We start from the raw sequence: 17,600 nt of genomic DNA on the forward strand, positions 1-17,600 counted from the left end.
GAGGCCCGTGGAAGAATATGTTGGAATGGCATCTTGAGTGCTTGGGTCAAACATGACCTTTTTTGACTAGTGTAATTTGTTAGCGCCGAAATGGGTTGTCCGTGAATATCCGCTTAGGTGGCAGGGAGCCCATTACTTGGCGAAGCAGGACTGGTATCGCACGCAATGCACGCAGGAGCGCACGGCACTGCGTGTTAAGGCTCTTGCATTCGTGATCCAAAATTGAAGCCTCAGCAGCCCAAACAGTGCCTTGTGTCCTGCATGAATGTTTTGGATGTGAAGCTGACGAACCTAAGTCCTAGAAAATTGAGATTCTTTGGGTAAGAGCAGGTGCTTTCGTTGTCGTTCCGGAATATTTGCGTTCTCGAGTCTTACCCTTAAAAGCTCAAATCCAGATGAAGTGTCTAAAAAAGAACTGAGAAATTTTAATTTGTTTTGTTCTTAAAGCTTAAAATCGTCCTTGAAATAATACTACTGAATGATCCAAACATGGTGGGCGATCGGCCCTTGGTTGTTGCTCCGCGGAACATGTATGCAATTAATCGCAGTGAACGGTTGAATGACCTGCTTCCATTTAGGCAGTCCTTAATGCTATTCGATTCAGTTACAGTAACGAAGGTAGACTTCCGTTGTTCAACATTTAGGTAAATTGCATCCAATCCAATATTCCCGGTATGACTTGGCCAATGGGTATCAGGATCACCATAAAGGCGTGTGCGTTAAACCAGATCGATTCTTGAAATTCGATGGCTGTGCAGCCACGCGACACGATGTCCGCTGACTTGAGCTGAGTCGGTACATATCTGCAATATCCTTCTGATGTATGCTCTTGAATAAAGGCGACTCGGTTTCCGACGAATGTTGACAACGTAATTGAATGTTGTTGCAGCCAATCAGACAATCGGACCAGAAGAATGCCCTGTGCGGCTTATCGACAAATATATTTTTAGTTCGATTCGATTCGAGTCTTTTGTTTTTAAGTGGTGCTACTCGCAATTTGGCCTTAGAAGCTGGACATTGCAATTTTTAGACCAGTCGATGGATCGCACATAAGTGTAGCAGCCATATGTGGGAAATGACGCATCGCAAAATAGTGCAGTTCTATGGTTTCAAAATCAGGTTGTAGGCAACATCGAGGTATTAACATTGTTGACAAAGATTTAAGAGATTCTAAGCACTTAATCCATGCTTGTTGAAGGCACTGGGCTACCGATTCATCCCAGGCCAATTTAAGGAGCCAAAGCTCTTGCATGATGATTGTCGAAACGATGATGAGAGGCTACAACAACCCTAGGGGATCAACCAAGGATGACGCTGTCAAAAGTACAGGGTTGCCCATATTCGACGGACCCATCTGACGACGCCATAACTTTTGACAGAGATGCCAGATCGCTTAAGGACATACCGCGTTTGAAGCGTCAGTCCAAGCTGATTTTTACCATGGAACAATACACGCCACGCGAGAGTCATCGAAATGGCCGAAGATGACGATCAATTTTGGATGGATTGAATGGGACCGTAATTAACCAAAAAAAAGCCACCGCGTTTGCCCGATTTCTTCTGCGATTTCTTCTGACTTCTTCTTGTGGGGATATTTGAAATCAAAGGTTTACGTTAACAAGCCAAGGACCCTAGAAGAGCTCAAGGACAACATTCGTGAAGAAATAGCCGCTATTCCGGCCGAAATGTTGGCGAAAACGATGGAAAATGCTGCAAAAAGGGCACAATACGCCATCAACGCCAGAGGCGGCCATTTGAAAGATATCATATTCAAAAATTGATGTAAACAAATCTACTTAGAACAAATTAAATGATTAAGATTGCCAACCGCCAAATTTTTATTTTTTTCTTTGATTTTAAAAAAAAAACATGGGTCCGTCGAATATGGGCAACCCTGTATGTTCCTTTTAGTTACGTTTAGGTTGAAATGTAAACAGTATAATGTCGAGTTGTTGATCCCAGGTCACTCCCAAAGCGCTGGTAATATCGTCTTCATCGAGAATCAAATTCTTGACCGACTCGTCGGTCGGGCGTCGTGATGATTGGAATGCCATTTAACTAAGGGAAAATGTCCACGGCGGAGCATTTCGGTGACTACCTGCTTTATGCTAAACAGCTCTGTCAAATTGTTTGCAAATCCGCTTAAAAGGAAGACTTATTGAGGCAGCGAAGGGAAACTCCTTAGACTATAAGTCTGCCAAATGTTCCAAGCTACGGTGTTTAATTCGTAAGTCTGCAACACTTCGCTGGGGCTGTCCGTCAAAATATGTTCTATCAAAACTTGTCAATTCATTTTCGTTACGTTTGCTGTGATAGCAAAACGAACTAATCGAAATCGAAGAAGGAGGACGTACCGATCCTCTTGCACCTAGGTCCCACGAGCAGTAAATAATTTAGCGAGTTTTGCGACGAAAAAAAGTACTAGGCGTCAAATACGACTCAAAACTTGTTTGTTTAATAATAATAATATATCACTTACCTTTATATTATTAATTTTATTCATAATATATTTGATTTTTATTAATTATTATAAAATTCAAAAATGCTTTATTATTTGTAACCAAAAATCAACGGCCAGAACCAGAAAATCTGTTAAACAAGAAAGTTTTTTAACAGAATTAAGAGATCAGTTAAATGAATTTCATTTCGAATCGGGACGATCCATTTTAGAAGGGGGAAAGTTATCAACCCGTAAAACCAGGCCGCTTATGGCTATTATAAGCAATATTTTCAAACTCTGCGTTTGTCTTTGTTTTTGCCTTTGGCTTTGAGGTCCGGTTTGGTTCCCAGCTAAGTTAAACAAATCAAAATTAAAGTAAACATCAGCTTTTCAATCAATTGCGTTTTGCGATTCAAGTTCCCACCAAATTGCATCGGTCAGCATAATTAAATTTCACAATGAGATGCAACAGTTTCATCTTAAGCTTTTTAATCTAAACATAAACTGAAGTTCTAAAGTTCAAAACGAAAAGCTAATGGCCGAGGTTCAAATTAAAAAAGTTTTATTTTGATCGAGACTGCGATCGGTTCTCAAGTATTAAAGTGTCTTGTATTAATTGAGTATAAAGGTTTAACATCCGAGTATTAAAAATAAAAAAAATAATAATACATTTTTCAATTTAATTCAATTTAATTTGTGTGCAATTACCTGCCTCCATTTAGCCAGTATTAAATGTTATTCGATTCAATTACAGTAATGAAAGATATCAGGATCAGCCAAAAATACGGGTCCGTTAAGCCAGATCGATTCTTGTAATTCGATGGCTGTGCAGCCACGTGACACGATGTTTGCTGATTTGAGCTGAGTCGGAACGTATCTCCAATATCCGAATCGGTTTCCGACGAATGTTGACAACGGAATTGAATGTTATTGCAGCCAGTGTAGTACAATCTGCGATTCAGACCAGAAGAATGCCTTGTGCGGCTTTTCGACAAATATATTTTTTGTTCGATTCAATTCGAGTTCCATGAGCAGTAATTATTTAGCGAGTTTTGCGATGAAGAAACCCACACTGCTGGGCACAACGGTGAAAGATATACAAATGTGGCTCACTATGGGCTTAACTACCAACGTCATATGACCGAGATCCGCATACTCCTTCATAAAGACGATATAAGCCGATTGAACGTCTGGCTGATGTTGAAGCAATGTCACTAGAATTCCCTAGGAGAGCTGGATCTTTCTTAAACTGCAGACGAACGCATAATCGACCGCTGTCCATCTGGTGTGTTGTCTTCGAGTAGATATCTCCACACAAGTGATATTCTATTAATTCAATGCTCCAGCGTAATTTTATCCATTCTTTTCTCCATTGAAAGTAGACATGTTGAGGTCTGTGTAGGACGTTGGCGTTGATATTTACCAGATATGACCCAAACGAATAAGGTTTTCTGAAGAAGTGACAAATGTTCTCCGAGTTTGACCTGTCCTACGGACAAACATTCAAAAAATGCCTCCGTGTCCAAAAAACTCCGATCGATAAAATTCTTCGTCGTCGAGGGGAGTGTTAGCCGACAATGCCCGAATCCGGCTGATAGGCGATATGCAAAAATTTAGAGTTAGTTCAAATGGTGATAATCGGACTTAATTAGAGTAGTTTCACATGCTATGATGTTTGTAATGTGATGATTGTTTCCACGAAGGTGCAGCCGTTGTGAAAATGAATCCGTTATAATGTTGAGCTGCGAACACGAATCGAGAAGTGCTCTGCCTGGGATAGGTCCCTGAGGCGTCTCGAAACTCTTTCTGTGACAAGAATGATTTGTTCGTCAGGCGAACTGTTCACATGCGAATGCGTTGCTGCAAATGTAGATTCTGGTAATGCTTGTAAAACCAATGGTGCTGGTACAGCTGGTGGTGACGACTGTGATTTTTTGCGCAAAATGGAGCAGTGTGTGATGTCCCTGCTGTCATGCCATGTGATCTCCGGGATTTTAACATTTAATGCACAGACCAGCGTTTTTTGCGACTCCATGCTTGTCTTTTGGGCTCATTTCCAGAAATGGTGAGCCCTAAATAATTTTGTGATCGGACCTCGAATAAAGAACGCAACCATGCTCCTCTACCAGATCTAAAAGAATTTCTCTGCCTTTGAGGATCCGACCCGTAATGCGTTGTAAGTCCACTTGATTGCTAGAACTGGCAATGGCGCTCCAAAACCGTTGAACACATATTCCAGCTAGGTAAGGTTTTCAAATCCAGAGCCTAAAGCTGAGGTCTGCTCCAGCAAACGGCGAAGTTGGTTTCCGTCTGATTTTTCAATTAGGCTCAAATTAAACAACGACTCGATGGCATCTACATACGTGAGAGTCATTTATTATTATTATACCTTGGATAATTTACGTTAGTGACTTGAAACGCTCTTACGGAATCGAGGGTAGGCCTCTTTAGACAATTCAAGAGATGGTTGAACCTTTCAATGTTCGACAACGCTAAGTCGCGACCAACGATTCGAATGCCGATATAAAGTTCTTAAAACTCGAAGGCGGCATGCGAATCGGATGACCTGGCAGTATGAGAGTACTGTCGATATCAGATTGAATGTTTAGTTTAATATTCACAAACGTATCTTTGAGTCGTACTATCCTCAATCAATAAATCCTTATAAGGTTCTTAAAACTCAAAGGCGGCATGCGAATCGGATGAGCTGGCAGTATGAGAGTATCTTGGGTTTCGATTTCCGTTTGCACACTCAATACCTCCTTATAATAACTGTTTGAGCACTTGGCGCTGTTAATTAAATTGAAGTTACTAGTTGTAAGGCGAGAGCGGGAGCCAATAAAACTTTCGTTCGTTCGCCCTTGCGAATTCGCTCCGTCTCTCGCCTCCATAGCATAAGTTAGGTTCTAAGAGAAATTATTGGAACATTAAATTTAGTGGTCATTTGAACTCCACCGAAACCACTCCCTTTCGTGGTTTAGCCTCTTACACAAGTTGTTATCGCAAATAAATCCGCCGAATCCTACTGCAGCCACACAAGTTTCGAGTTTCGTTAACAAAAAATAGTATTACATTTTCAATAACTTTCTAACATCTCCAATCGCTCGATCAGTTGGGCGTTTGACAGCTTTCTCTCAGTTCCATCGGGATCCAGGTGTACCGAAATAATCTCCTCAATACGTGCAATTGCATGTCTTATGTTATCAAGCCTCTTTTTGTTGGATTGGAGTTCAGACATTGCCACTAATGAAATTCTGTCCGAGTAAAATAAAAAACAAAACTCCTGCTGAGTTGGCAATGATCCGTTCATTATGGTAGAGTGCACTGGAAGTTTTGAAACACCTCGATCTCATGCTCACCGATGCGAGCGTGCGAGATAGTTCCTACAACGACGACCAGCAAATATATAGTAAATGCACTGGGAAGCCTCGATCAGGCAATGCCGTGCTCACCGATGTGACAGGCGAGCGAAATCGAAAAAATCGAATAGTTACGGTTCACGACTCCCCCAAAACGGCGATCTGTATGCGCCTTGTTAATGCTGCAACAAGCGATTCCGACTGTAGGAATTTTGCACAAAAAACCAACCATACGTTGTGTGCCAAAATGAAGCATAAAAGGCCATTCCTTGATCTGAGAGTCTCTAGACTCGGGTGGGCGTATGACGATTCCTGAAACATGCGAAAGCTAGCTACGAAAAACAAGCGAGACGACTGCGTGTGGTAACGTGAACAGAGCAATGTTATTAACAGAGTATTTTTTTTGTGAAGGCCAGTGAGTTCGTTTTGGAATAACATGTTTAAGGTCGTTTAAGTTAAAATAAAAGATGTTGGTGGAACATATTTTTGGAAAAATCTGCAGATGAAACTTGGACTCAAATTTACTTACATCTTAATACCACAAATGAATAAATATAAATAACTTTAGTTTAAGAATTCACCTTGTAAATATATTCTTGATCAGGAGCCGTCGGAAACTATAAAAGCTTAAGATTTGGGGGGTGAGGGTGCTGCACGCTTTTAGCTCTAGTGTTGGCTATGCAGTTCGACAGATGGCGCCACCTGAACTTCGATTATTTTGTGGGGGGATTACTTACTTTGAAGTGTGTTGATTGAGAAAAGGGTTAAGGGAAAACCGACTAAAGTGTGCTTTTTATACCCTTGCAGAGGGTATTATAATTTCATTCAGAAGTTTGCAACTCAGTAAAGGAGACATCTCCGACCCTATAAAGTATATATATTCTTGACCAGCATCACAAGGAGAGTCGATCTAGCCATGTCCGTCTGTCCGTCTATCCGTCTGTCCTTCCGTCCGTCCGTCTGTCTCGCCGTTTCTACGCAAACTAGTCTCTCTGTTGTAAAGCATGAAATTTTCCCAAAAATATATTCCTGATCAGCATCACTAGGATTGTCGGTCTAGCCATATCCGTCCGTTTCTTTGCAAACTAGTCTCTAAGATTTAAAACTATCTCCATGAAACTTTCTTAAAAGTTGTCTTTATATTGCAGGTAGTATAAAAGTCGGAACGAGCCGGATCGGACGACTATAGCATATAGCTACCATAGGAACAATCGGAAAAATAAATTTAAAAAAATTATAACTTTGCTGTTCAGAAGGAACTCAAATAATTGAGCTGCAAATCATCATAGCTTCAATGCTTTTAAACATACACGCAAGTAAATCATAATTTAATGTTTTCAAGAATATTTGATTTTTGCAATAGCTGCAAGGGTATATGACTACGGCTTGCCGAAGTTTGCTTTCTTTCTTGTTTTTGTTGTTGTCAACCCAAAAAGTCAAATAGTTCAATGAAAATCGGACCATCGAGGCTTAGGTGGCTCACTTGGCAGATGTTCACTGCTTACTAAATTTGATTAAATTTGTTTCTAAAGTCGCCTAAAGTTGTAACCCAAAGTTGAAATTGCTGCTGTAAGCATTTGTCATATCTTAGCATAATATTCATAAACCGTAAAATAAACCGTTTATGTTACAAACTCTACATATATTTCCAATGGTAAACAAATTGCGGATGTGCTTACAAAACCGTTATCAACGTAACGTTTTTGCGATTTACGAAATAAAGGGAACCTGATGGATTAAAAAATAAATTAAAATGGATCACAAAAAAAATCTTTTCTACCATTAAAGTATTAATATTTTGAATTGAACAAAATATTTTTAGTTTTTAATTTGAATATTAATATTTTGAATTGAACAAATTATTTATAATTTTGAACTGCTAATAAATATTAAATATTAAATAGTTACTTATTTAATTATACCCTTGCAGGGGGTATTATAATTTCAGTCAGAAGTTTGCAACGCAGTGAAGGAGACATCTCCGACCCTATAAAGTATATATATTCTTGATCAGCATCACTAGGCGAGTCGATCTAGCCATGTCCGTCTGTCCGTCCGTCTGTCCGTCTGTCCGTCCGTCTGTCCGTCTGTCCGTCCGTTTATATGCAAACTAGTCTCTCAGTTTTAAAGCTATCTGCATGAAACTTTCCCAAAAGTTGTCTTTCTATTGCAGGTAGTATATAAGTCGGAACGAGCCGGATCGGACGACTATAGCATATAGCTCCCATAGGAACAATCGGAACAATAAATGAAAAAAATTATAACTTTGCTGTTTTTTAATTTTTTGTTTAGTTCTTCGACATTTAGTAATGGTTAAATATTTCCGATTTACGGTTTAAATTTCATAAAAATCAGACGACTATAGCATATAGCTCCCATAGGAACAATCGGAAAAATAAATGAAAAAAAATTATAACTTTTCTGTTTTTTATTTTTTTGTTTAGTTCTTCGACATTAAGTATTGGTTAAGTATTTCCGATTTACGGTTTAAATTTAATCAAAATCGGACGACTATAGCATATAGCTCCCATAGGAACAATCGGAAAAATAAATGAAAAAAAATTATAACTTTTCTGTTTCTTAATTGTTTGTTTAGTTCTTCGACATATAGCAATGGTTAAATATTTCAGAATTATGGTTTAAATTTTATCAAAATCGGACGACTATATAATATAGCTCCCATAGAAATAATAAAAATATATAAAATAACTATCAAATAATTAAGCTGCAAATCTTCATAGCTTCAATGTTTTTGAACATATAAGAAAGTAAATCATAATTTTAAAGTTTTCAAAAATGTTTAATTCTTGCAATAGCTGCAAGGGTATATGAACTTCGACTTGCCGAAGTTTGCTTGCTTTCTTGTTTTAATTTAAAATTGGTCTGGTTGAGGTGTTCTCGGTTCTCCCTTAATCCGAATAACAAATGTTGGACCTTATTGTAATTTTTCAGAGCCTGTCTTGTCATTCAACTTAGTTTTAATATTAATGTATAAATAAAAGCCCGATTCCATTGGCGCATTAAAACTCATTGAGTCTATTTATTTATTTACACATAAGACTAAATGCAGCATTAAAAATGTTTTACATTTAAATCCTGGTGCCGTTTGAAATTGGGTGCAAACTTAAATACATACAATTTTTTGCAGGCTACTAAGCTATATTAAAATGTGCATACGTTTCTAAAAAGGATTTACAATAAGTTAAAATATATTTTAATTATACAAGTCAAAAAATAAATTTTTCAAGACTTGTTAAAGGGTGCTATGACTTTTTAAAAAGGGCAGAAAAAATATTAGTCGATAATGCCCAAATTTATAGATTTTAATGATATTCTTATAGATACTGTTTAAACCGAATTTACAACCCTAGAAAAAAAATGTGTTTCCATTGAAGTAATATTTTTTAAAGGCACGATGAGATAGGAAAAATTGTGAAAAATAAGAGATTCCAAATACATGATCAATGGTTCGAGCCTGAGACATTTTTTCTAGTGCGGGGTTGTACGGAGATTGCTTTCCAGCAAAAAATAATTTGGTGATACCAGTTGATTGAGCTACACAATTAACAAAACGTCAAACATTGGATTATCGTATTCTTAGCTCTACCGCGAAACCCTTAGCCGATGGAGCATAAGTTTGTATTGGACTTTTACTCGGGGGTACTCAATTATGGAAACGTACAATTGGTTCGTGGAAATTTCAAAAAGTTTCATTTTGTGTTCCTGTGTACTTAACGATATTTCCCCTGTAGTACTGAAATTCCCTTCCCTGCCTTTTCCTGGCCGGCATGTTCGAAAAACAAAAACAAATCACATTGGCTTCATCTAGCGAAGTTCAAAACAATGCAGGCTGACAAAATTCTGTCGGCATTTCTGCCACTGCCGAAGTTCGAAATTTTTTGTTGTTGTTTATTTCGAAGTAATTCGGAGCCGCGACTGAAAAAGGGAGAGGGTTGGACGGAGAGAAAACTGAGAAAAAAATCAAAATGTCAAGAACAAAAGGAACTGTGTAGACTTTTGAATACCCTTTTTTAGAAGCGCTAGTATATTTATTAATTTTTAAGATGATATATAACTTTTTGGAAGTTATTGTAAAGTTGCAATATACGCCAAAATGTTAATATTTGGTTATCTGCCTTATGTGATTTTAACTACAAGGCATTGTTATGGTCGGATATACCCTGGCACGCGTCAGGCAGAAATTTCGGTTTCGTTTTTCGTTCTCCCCATTCCCATTGCACTTGAATTCGACTGCAACAGAGTGAGGAAGTGTTTTTAAAAGTGAAAATTTTAGGCAGATATTAATTAATCAGGTAAGTGCATAAATTCCTTCTCGATTCCTCCCAATCTTCGAATTACTCGCCGGGAAGGCCTGCTTCATACAAATTCCTTTCCGTTTTGTATGGAAAATTCCCCGGGATTCTTAAGGAATTCTTGGCGGCGCCCGGGGGATTACTTAGGGAATCTTTAGGGATTGGAACTGCAGGGTCGCTAGTGCTACCACTACAACAGCTGGTTTGTTACGCAAGTTTAGCCCATTTGATTTTTTTTAATAAACACCATCAGCTCCGCATCCTTATCGCCCAAGTTCGAAAATACCTGGATACCATTATGGATGTCCTGCTGAACATTACAGATTTCCGTAAACTCGATCACATTCATAATCATTTCGTTTTGATTTGGGACAATTAATAAGTAACAAACCCAGATCAGCTGTTCGTGCCATTCACATGTCAGAGTTTCAATAGCTAAATGAAAAGTGCTCACAGTGAAAAAGACCATTAATGCGGCAAAGGAAAAAGGCTATTATAATATCTATATAATAATATAGATATTGGTTTTTGTTAGGAGTAATTTAATATCGACATTAGTGTGTGGTAATAAAAACATAACTGGTCTCTTTCTGTCTTATTGATCTGAGTTTCTAAACAGTTAAAACTTTCTTTCAACCAATTTCTGAGCAAGAGCAATGCAACGAAAACATAAAAGAATAAAATAACAGATCACTCAATACTGTGAAAATATATATTTTGGATTAGATGGGGTCCGCAAGATAAACAGGGACTTAACTTACACATACGAACACGTAGACTTTATAATACAAAATGATATGCATCCGAAATTAAAGAGTTTGGTGTCACACAATAGTTTATTTAGTTTTAATTATAGAACGCCATGCTTTGTTCAAAACACAATATTAGATTACATTTTATTTAAATTTAGCTTATAGATCCAAATACATAATCTTCGTAGCGGACAGAGCTCCACAAAAACTCAAAAAGCTGGCGGTACTTATAACAGATGTAGTTGTTCCAGATATTTTAATTATTGTGCCCATACATAATGATAAAATGAATTGGGCTAAAAAGACCATGCTACTTATAATGGCAATATCAGTACCCAATCCACGTGATCCTGATCCAACTTTCGGAGATCCATTTTCATGTAATTCAAACTGAAAAGAGAAAATTCACTTTTATGAAAAAACAACCAGACTTTAGAATTTGAATAATAAGACGAAGAAAACTTCGGCAATCCGAAGTTTATATACCATTGCAGCAATTGTAAAAATTAAACATTCCTTAAAATATATAAGTTTTTAATTATAAGCGTTAACTTTTGGACGTTGATGCACTATGGTCAGTACAAACAGGTGGGCCTTACGTTAGAACGAGATCCCGAGAGCGGACAAGAAGGAAATTCATAGGAAATTAATTAAAAATCATGAATATGAGCAAGTTTACGGATATCTTTAGTGCTCAGCAGGTCATCCATAATGCTATCGCTGCATTTGCCAACTTGGGCGACAAGAAAAGGAAGCTGATTGTAATTTTTGAAGGGTTTGCAATGGAGGTAGTTTCTAAAATAGGCAAGGATCCCCGTATATGTGGGAGTTATTTCCTGCTAGAGATCCAGCAGTAATGCAATGTGGTACTTTTTTATACTTTTATAAGAAAACTTTAAATTTATTTTGTTTTAATGATTAGCACACTGTTACCAAACTGGCAGCTAAATCTAATCTGTTTATACAATATAATTAAATACTAAGTCTGATCGTTGATTAGGGCAGGAAGTAAGTTCGTGATTTTGATATTAATATTGCGGGTGGTGAATAAGCTACGTCAAAATCCGGTGCATTGTGGTACTGCGAGCAGAGTTTGCAGCGTGTTCTCTTGTTTTCCGTCATTTTTATACAAATTAGATTATATATTCGAAAGCAATCCGAACAAAATATCGTTAAACATCGGTATTTTCCGGTATATTCCGGAATTTTTTCTAAAAACGTTCGTGGCGAATGGTTTTTTAAGATAAGATAAGTGCTTTCAAAACTGGTAAAGAGTCGGTAGAAGAAACGATGTGATAGAGTTTGTTATAGTCATTACATATTACTCTAAAAGGCTCATGCATATCATAGTTTGATTAACAATGGCTTAAGATAACAGGAATATAGTTCCTGGTGATTCTATTAGGCACAGAGAAATGTAGGCGACCCAGTAACTCGGGACTCTAAGCTTCTCCGTGAATAAGTATACGAACAAAAGTAATACCAATCATATTTCTACGACTAGCTAAAGTCAGTAAACTAATTAGAAGAAGTCTACTAGGGTAAGATGGTAAGATACGGTTTTCATTCCAATTAAGGCCTCGTAGAGCAAGTAGTAAAAAGTTCTTTGCACAGATTCTGTCCGGTCAATGTGTATACTCTATAGGGGACTCTAAACTGGTGAGCAATACTCCAGAATTGGACGCATTAATGAAATAAACAAAGTTTTTGTAACATATGGATCATCAAATTCCTTATACCACCTTTTTATAAATCCAAGCACACCCCTGGCTTTTTTCACCATGGATGAAATATGGTCAGAAAATTAAAGTTTTGGGTCCAAAAGGACGACAAGGTCATCAGTATGTCTTATTTTAGTCAACTCGCAACCACCTAACTTATACGTGGCATAGTGTGGGTTGACCCGATAAAATGTCATTGATTTGCTTTTGGTGCTTATATTCCCATAGATTTGCAGAACACCATGTTTGAAAAGCATTAAGGTCCGTTTGTAAATCTGAACAGAGGGAAATATCGCTATGTTGCAAGCATAACTTGACGTCATCTGCATACATAAGGACACGCGACTTTGTCAAAACTAAAGTCAGATCGTTAATAAATAGTGTAAAAAGAAGCGGACCCAGGTGGTTGCCTTGTGGGACGCCTGAATTAATTTGGATTATTTTAAAGACGGAGCTTTTAAAGAAGACTCGTTGTGCCCTACCACTTAGATAACACAAAATCCATGTTACAAGATCATTTAAAAACCCTAATAAGTTTATCTTCCGTACAAGAAGAGAGTGACTTACAGAATTAAACGCTTTATTAAAGTCAGTGTAAACGACGGTTGGTTCTAAGAGGTTTGTTGGAACTTGGATTATTTTAGAGACAGAGCTCGTTGTGTCCTACCACTTAGATAACACAAAACGCAATGAAGGTTATTTCTGAAGCCATTTAATAGCTAATCGACCTACAGAGATGTTGCAAGTGGAGGGTAAAAATGTTTTCGAAAAGCTTGGAAGCGGAAACCGTTGATGTTTATTGGAGTTAGGCGGATAGTGTAACGGAACGTACTTTTCGAAGAAGGAGTTCAATGCATTATAAAAGATATTAATGGCCTCAGCCATGTTAGTGTATGATTAAAGTTCGGACCTGTCGAAGTTAAATATATACAAATATTTAAGCGACCAAAGTTTGTCTTACGAAAGCAGTAAATTCATTTAACAGTCTTTCCAAAATGTTCCTTTATCTCTTTTTCTGCATCAATAGTCAGCACTAATGCTGGGTAATAGGGATCTTCAGGTTGAGTAAGTGGCAACGTTCTTAAAACACAAACGCCTTCTGAATTTGACACAAAAAAAATCAGTAAACGGCCAAGGAATTTTAAACATGGTTTACTTGAGATAGTGCAATGTCAAGTAAGCCGTCCGTAAAATTATGCTGCGCAAAAGGAAGTAAAATATTTGTTTTTTCATCCGGGGACCAAGTCACATTAGGTATGTTTAAATCACCTAAAATTATTAACTGATCTCACTCGGACAGTTTATTACAAATGGACTGTATTACGGAAAGGTGGTTCGCATAAATTGGAAACTCAGATAATGGCCGTATATATGAGCAAGTCATATAAATAAAACTACCGGGGAACGATAATTTTATACCCAGAATTTAGATGTCATTCATTTCATTAAAAGTTATTAACTCGGATGTGTAGCAAGCAGTCATACACACATGTATATACACACCTACACTTAAGTATTAAAGATTTTATTGTACATAAATACTCTAAGCTAAGTTCCACAAATCTTGGTCCTCAAGAACTAGTGGGATGGTTCGAAGGGAGGCTTAGCTGAGGCCACCAGGCGGGTCGCAGGTTGCGGATAGCGAACGGCCTTCTGGGAAGGTTAGTTGCGAATAATCGGAAGCAAATGAGCAACTCCAGACAAACAGCGGGAATACCGATGAAGGTATACCGACAAGACGCTTGTTTGGCCGTCTTAACACCGTAGCCTTACACACCCCTCCCTCACAATTACATACCTCTAATCTATCCCCCCACATCTCACCTCGGTGCCGGACTATGGTGTCATTCGACCCGTGCCGATAGTCAGCCTGGCGGGGGGTTAACAAATAGCGCAGTGGCAAACGGAGGGTTCAGGCAAGTGGCGACCGCCTGTCTTAACTACGCCTTACCCGGGTACGGCGGATCTCGGCCCGGACGGACTATATACTTTTCCGCAACTCGTAGGACCCCATGAAGAAAAATAGGAACATAAAAATCCCGGGGTCGCAGGACACTTCGAAGACAGATCCCTTGACGGCGACAGACCCCAAGCGGCAGCGCACCCGCCTAGGACCAGCAGCCAAGGCGAGAAGACCTGCGCCGCAGTCATTGCCAGCCAGGGAGCGTGGTGTGCCAGCAGGAGCTACCCTGCGTATAATAGGCCAACCTTTATCAGACAGCTGAAGAAGCAGGACGCTCTTCCAGCCCTAGGACAGCCCGGAGGACTGGACGACCCCAACAGGCGTGGCCTGCCAGGGTCGAAGGTAAAGTGGTACCTTAGGTATCTCATGCAGGGCATGACACCGGAGGAGGCCACAGGTAGTGGTTGCATTCTTAATAACAGAGTGCCCCTAATACTCAACCCTAGGGATGAAATGACAGCCGAATTAATCTTCGAGCAAAACTTCACAGCACACCTAGGAACTGAGAAAGATTGGACCACATTGTCTGAAGTGCACCCTATGGCTACACACACCATAACGTGGTACACAGAAGGATCCCTGACACAACAAGGCACGGGCCTTGGAGTGGTATGGCCTCGCATAAAATACCACGAATCCCTTGGCCAATATACCAGCATATTCCAGGCTGAGGTATGTGCCATTGGACGTTGTGCAGAGCTCAACATACAGCGTGGATACAAGGAAAAGGACATATCGATCCTTTCGGACAGCCAAGCAGCAATTACTGCTTTACATAGTAACAAAATCACCTCGAAGCTAGTCTCAGAGGTGAAGAGTAAGCTAAATATATTGGGCAGCCGAAACAGGCTGGCCCTCAGATGGATTCCGGGACATAAAGATATATTTGGAAATGAACTTGCCGATAAAATGGAAAAACTAGGAGCCGAACAGGACCAGAGCCCTACCGTGGTATAGGGAGACACACTATAAAGGAAAGAGGAAGGCGCCATGAGGCAAGAACACTGGAGAAATACCCCAGGCCTAAGGCAAGCCAAAACTCAAATAAATAACTACAACAAGAAAAGGGTTCAAGGAACTTGCTCAACTAGGGAAAAACGCACTTATGATCGTTACCGGATTATTAACCGGGCACTGCAGACTGAAAAGTCACATAGGTAAGATGGGAATAACCAGCAGTAGAACTTGCAGATTCTGCGACATACAGGACGAAACCTCTAAGCACATCATCGCAGACTGTCCGACATTAGCAAGTATAAGATGGAAAATCTTAGGAACCAGAACTCTTACACCTGAGCTCCTAGTAAGAATCAACCCACTAAAACTCCTCGACTTTATTCGAGGAAGTGGGTTGATATCTGAGCTGTAGGCTCTGAGTGGGGGTACAATAGATCTTACAGGTCGCGGTACACTAAACACCCCGATACTAATAATAAAAATAAGTTCCACAAATATTATATCATCTATATGTCTTTTTTAGTCTTATGCGAAACACATTGTCAACCGAAGCGTTGTGCCTGCCTCGGTCTCGGTCTCGCACGTACGATCGGTTTAGGTTCCACTCTTGTGAAACAGGCTAAGCTTGCACAACTTGGAAAAGAACTCACGTTTGCCGCGACCACTAAATGTACAACACGTTATTGTGCCACCTACAATTTCAGAACAGAGATTATTGCAATTTTTTTTTGTTTTATACTCAGCCCACAAGAAAAACTATTCTTAAATTCAGTAAATAACAATGGAAACCATCGGTGTCGATGATTATAGTGCAGCAGAACTTTGAAGATGGTTGGAAGACCTAGGAATGCAGAAAAGCGGCAACAAGGCTCGCATCGCGTCTAAATGGGGTACCTCACGAAGCTCGTGGAGTTTGCCCAACATTGCATCCCAATTACATTTCCGAGGCAGAAGCTGGATCCGAGAAAAGGCCCAAATCGTCAGCAGACCGAAGCAATGACAACAACAACAACGTTCCAGAAGTTTCGTTGGAATCCATGAAGCGTCAGTTGCAATTACTCAAATTGGAAAAGGAGTTGCTAAAAATGGAAGTTTATCGGCGTCAGCAGTTACACAATTTGACCGCATCTTTAACAAACGATATGCCACAAGGTCAGAACAATGTGGCCACATCAAATAACAACAATGTTGTCCCATTGCATTTGAAAAATTTCGTCTGTCGGTGCCGCCACCAGTTAATACATGGATTGCTCATCTTAATGCCATTATTAAGATGTAATCGTATGCTAGTGATGTCAAAGTTAAAAGACCGCGCTCAAGTTTGGTTAGAATCCATTGAAAATATTTTGACCCTGCCAGCTCAGGAATTGCTGACTCAAATTGTGGAGGTTTTTCAGCCCAAGGAAAACAAGATTATGTCCCGACGCAAGTTTCAGGAGCGCAAGTGACAACCATCTGACCTATTTCAACGGAAAAACGCGTTGAGCTGCGCACATTCAGATGAACGACGAGGAGCTGATTAATAATAGCATCGAAGGAATACCGGTTTCACTTCTGAGTCAATAAGCGTACATGCACTGCTTCAACTCGTCTGCACAATTTTTGCAGGCATTCACCAAAGTTTCGTTAAGCAAAATACCTTTTACAACTGGACGCCTCAAAGTGGCTGCCGGGAATGGACCTGGTTTGAGCTCCACTATTAGATGTCTCAATTGCAATTCTGTTGGACATTTCGCAGCCGTATGCCGCAAGCCCAAGCGCGAGTACGGACCCTGCTACAGATGTGGAAGTTTGGAGCACCTAGTGGCTTGGTGCACCGAAAAGAAAAACGTACCAAGCAACGAACACGTAAGCCGTTTAAAGTTTAATTTTAGACAACACCTTATCAGTATATAATTATAGAATGCCTAATTGATTCTGGGAGCCCAATTAGTTTTATAAAGACAATAAAAAGTAAATCTATTAGTATAAGTGTAAATAATCCTAAAAATCACTTTGAAAATAACCATCCTTTGTTGTTATGAATAAAGAAAAGTTTAATTTTGAAATACTGGTTTTGCCGATCCAATCAATGGCATATTGCGCTGTTCTAAAA

General features: G+C 39.2%; 1 protein-coding gene across 1 annotated transcript in view; it reads right to left on the bottom strand.

Annotated features, from left to right (window-relative positions):
- Nucleotides 1–10,921: 10,921 nt before the first annotated feature.
- Nucleotides 10,922–17,600, bottom strand: part of LOC121467562 (proton-associated sugar transporter A) — a 155,429-nt gene continuing 148,750 nt past the window's right edge. Inside the window, exon 6 of the mRNA XM_041709184.1 lies at nt 10,922–11,254. Within this exon, the coding sequence (XP_041565118.1) occupies nt 11,024–11,254 (231 nt within the window). The 3' untranslated portion in view covers nt 10,922–11,023. The remainder of the gene's footprint in view (nt 11,255–17,600) is intronic.

The sequence above is a fragment of the Drosophila elegans genome, unplaced genomic scaffold (assembly GCF_018152505.1).
Source record: "Drosophila elegans isolate 14027-0461.03 unplaced genomic scaffold, ASM1815250v1 contig_476, whole genome shotgun sequence".
NCBI classification, from domain to species: domain Eukaryota; kingdom Metazoa; phylum Arthropoda; class Insecta; order Diptera; family Drosophilidae; genus Drosophila; species Drosophila elegans.